The sequence below is a fragment of the Cryptotermes secundus genome, unplaced genomic scaffold (assembly GCF_002891405.2).
Source record: "Cryptotermes secundus unplaced genomic scaffold, Csec_1.0 scaffold280, whole genome shotgun sequence".
In the NCBI taxonomy this organism is placed as follows: domain Eukaryota; kingdom Metazoa; phylum Arthropoda; class Insecta; order Blattodea; family Kalotermitidae; genus Cryptotermes; species Cryptotermes secundus.
The window spans coordinates 1418363-1425348 of NW_019720566.1; the positions used below are offsets into that span (position 1 = coordinate 1418363).

General features: G+C 37.1%; 1 protein-coding gene across 3 annotated transcripts; it reads right to left on the reverse strand.

Annotated features, from left to right (window-relative positions):
- Window positions 1-300: 300 nt before the first annotated feature.
- Window positions 301-6986, reverse strand: LOC111868872 (DNA excision repair protein ERCC-1). Of its 3 annotated transcripts, none has more exons than XM_023859918.2 (5): window positions 6639-6983; window positions 6280-6422; window positions 4248-4442; window positions 3411-3596; window positions 301-1920 (listed from the first exon to the last, which is right to left on the reverse strand). In XM_023859918.2, exons 1-5 carry the CDS (start codon window positions 6721-6723, stop codon window positions 1693-1695), a joined length of 837 nt encoding a protein of 278 aa, XP_023715686.1. In that variant the 5' UTR covers window positions 6724-6983; the 3' UTR covers window positions 301-1692. The 3 variants fall into 3 exon arrangements, with proteins under 3 accessions (XP_023715686.1, XP_023715695.1, XP_023715704.1); XM_023859936.2 differs by having other exon boundaries at window positions 1771-1920; window positions 3428-3596; window positions 6639-6986; XM_023859927.2 differs by lacking the exon at window positions 6280-6422 and having other exon boundaries at window positions 6639-6985.

Here is a 6986-nt window from a genome sequence, read left to right on the forward strand (position 1 = left end):
TTCTGTGTTGTCCGTGCCGAGGCTAAATAAGGAGCAGCGAACACTATTCAGGAGTAGTGAGTCATTAGTTAGTGAGTAGTGAGGAACCAGACAGTTAAAATGTATCAGCCACCGAAGATAGTTGAATTGGAACAGTCACCGAGTTCAGTTGTAGTGGAAAGAAGAATATTGATAGTGTGAGAAGTTATTGAGTGTGTGTAATACAGTGACACTGGTATAGCTCCCGTATTGTACTGCGAATATGTGTAGACTACTGAGGACAGTGTGAAGAGATTTGTGTGTAGGGTTTGTAAATTGTGTAAACCTGCAACAGTGTTATAATTAGTTGTAGCCAAGACTGGTAGGTTGTTAAATAAACCAATTAACAATCTGAACAGTGTCATCAGCAGCAAAACATATGTGTGACAAACAGAAGTGCAAAGGTAAACGCTCTTATATGACCTATATAGTACACACAGATGGATACAGTGTTGGTAATACTACTCTGTCCCCAAAAATAGGAAATTTATAAATAACCACTGGTTTAGCAGTCCGCTTTCAACAGGAGATAACATACAGCCTAATAAGTTGCATACTCTACAGGTAAGGGTTCTCACCATTAAATTTCCTCCAAAAATGCTTACCTTTTAACCTTTAAACACTTTTTTAAGTTTCACAACTTTCTATAAATACACACCTACAATTTGTATTTGTGTCCTATTCTTTAGATAAACACTGGCCCTCTCACCAACAATGAATCAAATGACTACTAACTCCCTCTTTTTTAAATTATCACCATAAATTTCAACATTATACTGGAACATCAAGACTTAAATGGAATTTAGTTTGTAACATGATGTCACTTCACTTATGGAACTAGCTTTTTTAACAGTTTATCTTATATATCATATTGTTAAGTAACCTTCAGCAAGATTTTACCAATTTATTTATTGAAAGGATACATCTGAAACATGATATTTAAGTGTCAAAACATGTCAGGGGACTATAAATAAATAATACCTTGTGTCATAATTTGACAGTCTGCTGATAAGTTTTAAAATCTCCCCGACAATTTTCAGTGTAGATAATCAACAAAAAAGTCACTGAAATTCTGGAGATACAGCTAATTTTACAGGCTTTGTGCAAAAAAAAAAGGGGGGGGGGCTAATGAAAGCCTAATCCAACAATTTCAAAGCCAACAGGTGGACATGCTTTTATACCAGTTTAATATAATTCATACCCCCCCCCCACCTCTCTTTTCTATAAGACCCATGGTCATTCTTATCCTCTAACCTCTTCTTTTTTTAACTCTATCTTGGTTTGTCACCAAAATTCAGTACAGATTGCAAATTCACTTTGCACTTCATCTACATCTCCAGCTGATCATAGAAACCTTTATTTGGCTATAACATGCCTTCGTGGGAGCTATCCATATTGAACCAAAATTACTGCATAAGGAAATAAGGCTAAAACTCTTGTCCCTTGGAAGATACAATTAATTTATCCTCATTCATAATGAGAAACTCAAAGGTTATCATACCATTAATTGAGATCTTTAAGAGTATTTACTGTGCTTTGGTTTCCTACTTTTAGGCATATCAGATGGATACCTGGCTTCCCTCTGTTACAAACGTAGATACAGAACCTTCTCATATCAGCCATTACTAGAAACGTGACAACTGGTCTACTTTGTTGTGACCATAATCCACTTCTTCAGCGCTTGGACAAGGACTTCACTTTCCCCTTCACACCTGATTCTCTGAGGAATGTTTGATGCAGAACCTTGTGCAATCTGTTGGCCTTCTGAGGGCCCAGACCAGGGCAGAGTCCAAGTGTCTCTGGAGTAGCTTTTATGATTTTCTCAAGTGAACCAAATGTTCTAAGAAGAACTGTTGCATCCGTACGGTTGATGGAACGAACAGTTGTTAATGCACTCACCAGCTGCAATGAATAATTAGCAATCATTACAGATTATCCATCAGCCAGATGTATTTGCTTCAGATCTAGGAAGTCTTATACCATGCAGACACACACAAATAGAATATATGGTTCTTGACTCTTTACTATAAAAACAGCTTTAACAAATGTTTCTATTAAGAACACCAGTGGAAGAGGGGAGATAAAAGTTTTACCTTTTCTGAGTCATACTTCCAGGGACAGTTTGTCTAATTTTTAAGTAAAGTATTAGCTGCAATATGTATCAGAAAATCTGTTACAGGTGGGCCAAGCATATTTAACAATAAAACATTCTCTCAAGGTTAACATCATATGCATGTGAAATTACTGGGTACCTATAACAAGAGATTTTGACACACTAGACTACTAATCAGATATTCTACATTCATCAGATGTTGGAGAAAAACTGGAAGTAAACAGGACTCTATGGCAGCTACTTACACAAGTCAGGCCAGTCTGATTCATTATAAGAGAAATATTATGCAATATTCATGTGAATATGCATAAACCTATTCACACCAAATGAAACTGTAATTAGGTCTACAGACGTAAATATTCGTCTGATGCATACCGTACTCACAATGTTCTGAGAGAAGATGTTTTATTGCAGTTACATTCAATGTTGCTTTAGAATACAACATTACTAAGCCTAAACGGGGGCTGATTGGAATCAAATGAAAGATCTGTTTTGGTCATGCCGATAATGTTAATTTTGTGGGCAAAAACATAAATACTGTACCATTGAGAAAAATTAAGACATTCTAACACAATACAAAGGTAGGCAATAAATATTTCAAAGCTGTGGACAGGTTCAGACATTTGGGGACGAAAGTAACAAATCACAGTGCCATTCACAAAGTAATTAAGATCAGACTATATCCTGCAAATGCTTGTTAACACTCAGTTCAGAGTATTTTGCTTTCCCACAAACTGAAAATGCAAGAATTAAAATATACAATACTATAACTGTACTTGATGCTTTGTTAGGGGGTGTGAATCGTAAGTATCTTACCTGAAATGAAGAATACAAATTCAAGGTGCTTGAAAACAGGGTGCTGAGAATATTTTGATCTAAGAGAGGACATAGGAGGAGACTGGAGAATAGTCATAATAATGGATTTCATAATTTGTTTGCAAAATAGTACAAAGGGATCAAATCAAGGGGAAGATGGGCTAGGTATGTAACACACATGGGGAAGAGAAGAAATGCATACAGAACTGCAAGTTGAAAACCTAAAAAAGGGAACGTTTAGGAGACCTGTGTATAGATGGAAGAGTAATATTAAAATTGATCTTAAACAAACATCTTGTGAGGATGTGGATTGGATTCATCTTACACAGAAGAGGATCCAGTTGTAGGATCTTCAAATATGGTAATGAACATTCATGTTTTACAAAATGCAAGGAATTTCATGACTGTCCTAGCCAATGCTAGCTTCTCAAGAAGATATGTGGTCCATAATATTCATGAGTACCTTCTGATATGGACTACCTTCTTGTTTTTCCATTATCATGTCTGGTGGCTTATTTTCAAAAATTTTGTATGTTTCTATGATGCGTCCTGCTTCATCAGCACTCCAAGCTAACATCAACGTTACATCCGTTAAAATGCTGATTCTTGTTAGGTTCTTGATGGCATGGTGGGGATCTTTTGTGTCTACCTAGGAAGAGATGCAAACTTCTATCAAATACAGCACATTTTTTGTCACTTAATGTTCAACTGTAATTATCCTAAGTCAATAATTTCAATGTCATATTTTATCTATTTTCCTCACTTCAGTGTTCAAATCCAGTGATCCCGAGAGATACCTTAACTGGAGTTTCACATCTGCAAAATTTATTTGCCTTTTTGGTATATATAAGAATGTCTGGTGTCTAATGTAAAAAGGGCTAAGTAATGCACATACACAGTGTGTCCAGGTTCTATTAGGATTGTGTTCATTAAAAATACAAGACACTTACTAAATTTTCAAGAAGCAATATCAAAAGATGAACAACATTAACAGTCAAAGGACTTGGATGGTTTTGACCTAAAGAGCTTGATATTCACAGAATTTCTAAATTTTTTAGAAGAAGAAAAAGATTGTTTGGTCATTTGGCAGTCATGATATCATTATTTGAATTGAATGAAAAAGTGTGTAGCAACTGTGAGGGGGCAGGGGGAAACCAGAATGAGAACTTCAATTTGGAATACTATGATGATGGTAATTCCTACAGAAACGATTATACAACAGTCATGTCAGGTAACATGGTCACAACTTGAATATAGAGGAGAGGAAGAAGAGCATTACATATCTGCTACCAAGACATACCTGTACTAGGAGCACCCGCAATTCATACTGCTTTCCAAGCTGCTTCAATCGCTCATTTATGTAGTCAGGATTGAGATTATGGTATCGAAGGCTGAGGAACAAAGCACATGTGGTTCTCCCCATAACATAGTCTGGAACAATCTCTTCATATTCCCAAGGCACATTTAAGATTGACTTCAGCAAAGGGTTCCCTCTCTGAAAATACAAATAGTGTAAATTACTGAAGTCAAGAAGAGGGAAGCTTCTATGTATTTACTGAAGTTCAAATAGAGTTTCTCCTGCCTGTTTCTATGCATATGAAACTTCTCCATTCCAAGGGAAGAACACAGAATTAAAAAATTGAACAGCCAGTTGGTTCTATTACTATGCTTCATCTTCGTACTCCAAAGATCTAATAGCACAGCAACAGATTACTAGCCACTTAAAATCTTCTAACCACAGTCTTGCCATATGCATCATACAATCATTATATTCACTACACATTGCCATTAATGTTCCTGGGAGGACTGTGGTCTAGTGGTCAGAGTTCCTGGCTACAGATCCAGAGGTCCCGGGCTCAATTCCTGGCGCTATCAGATTTTTTCTGAGAAGCAGTGGGTCTGGAAAGGGGTCCACTCAGCCTTGTGAGGATAATTGGGGAGCTATTTCAAGGAAACAGTGGCTCCAGTCTAGAAAACCGAAATTAACCGCCGTGGGGATTCATTGCACTGACCACACGACACCCTATGTCCACTAAAGTTGGCACTAACTTCGCCGACAAGTGGCAGTTGATCAGTCGGTATAGTTAGCTTGCAGATTAAAACCACAGAGTTTGTTTCTTGTTTGTTTGGGAGGACTGAGCAAATTTCTGCAAGCCCAGCTTGCACAATTACATACATTTCCTTCCCTTTCTAAATGTTTATGTACATTAAACTTGATATGATCAGATAAATTGTAAGGGCTATGATGATAGTCAAGTACCATAATCTGTGACAGCACATAAAAATCACGAGACATACACATGTCACAACTGTCATACAGGGCAGTGCATCAAATGATACCCAATTTAAACTCTGCGCAGTTGCTGTAATCATAACACAGTGGTCCAAATTTACATATGTACATAATGACTAAAATGTGGAGATTTGCTCTTAATGCAATGCAGATACAATATAGTTGAAGTTGTGCCATAAAATTTCCAAAAGATGAATGTGTACACTCCTGAATGCATGGCAGCACATTCTCCATGTCAACTGCCTTATGCATCAACAAATTCTTACTTTATGAATCTCCAAAGAAAGAAACTACACGGATTAATGTCCAGGCTGCTGCATGGCCAGATTCTCCCCCAAGTATGGTGATCAGATACTGATCCAAAATCGCACAGTGACCAAAGACATCATGAAGGAAGTCCTAGGTAATGTTTGTCATGTGTATCATGCAGCAGTTCTGGATGTTTACCAGCAAACCAGTTGCAACTTGCAGCATAAGGGTACTTCTGTTCAAAAACCAGGCTTTCTGAGAAGCCCACCACACCCCAAAATGAAAAAAAAAAATGTGCTGAAACAAGTCTCTTCACTTCCACAAGAAACAATACAGTTTTCACTTTCTGGCAGAGAGTCAATCCTTTCTTTGCTGCCATCTCTGTAACTGACACTATGTGCCCTCTTGGTAGCAAAAAGATAATCACATTAACCCTAGTGAAATCTCCATAAAACACACCATCATCTGCACAATTCAAACTTCCCCCATAATAAATTTGCGGTTTCACAGTCAAAATAAATTGTATACCATCCTGTAGTTAGAATTTGAGCAATTAATCTGCATTATCTGCTTCTCCTCTAGAAAGGAGTTAAACATCTTACTTCACATCTCCAACATCTGGGACTCTTGGATGAAAATATGACTGCTCAAATTGTCATGGGGCATGAAACTTCTCATCACAATGCCTAACAGAAGAGAGGAAAAAAGATTATGTACATACGAGCATATATCTTTCATGATTTATTTTTATTTTTGTAGCATACTGTGCTTCAAGTAAAAAAAAAAATACCTGTCGTGGACTGACTAGTATTGGATTAGACTTGGTGCCACTGGGTCTAACTGCCTTCGATGTGCTACTGGTGGTAGCTTTACTACTGGAAGCTTCATCAGGTTTCTTGTAAAATTCAGAATTTTTAAGGTCGCCAAATGCCTCTGAAACAGGAACAAGTTTAACATGCTCGTACATAATAAAAAATTATAACAGGATACTATGGATTAAATAAATTACAATATGGTTCCACATCTAACATCCATTCTTTTAAGTCAAATTACTAGATTTGAAAACCTAACCTTATCTTTCGCTATCGCTCTAACACATTTCTTCGTTCCAGAAACTATTCCAACAACTTACAACTGTGGACAACATACCAGCAAACGATGTCGGCTTTCTTGCATGTTCCTTACTGTTTTCATCACATTCTTCGAGAACAGGATCATCCTCGAACTCCAACATGTTTCAAATAGTAGTAATATAACCTGTACTTTCCCAAAATATATCTTCTTGCTCTTTCCTTCCTTCACTTAGAACAAGTGCCTCTTCACAACACAAAAAGGTTTCTGTAGCAGACTTCAACCAACTCATGATGGAAAATATTGCCCTCCCCCATTTTCTACATCATTACATTTAAAAACCATACAAACTTCCTTCCCCTACATAAATGTACATGACGTAGAGCCTTGCGAGCTTAGCAATTCAATCTTATTGGCTGGCTACTA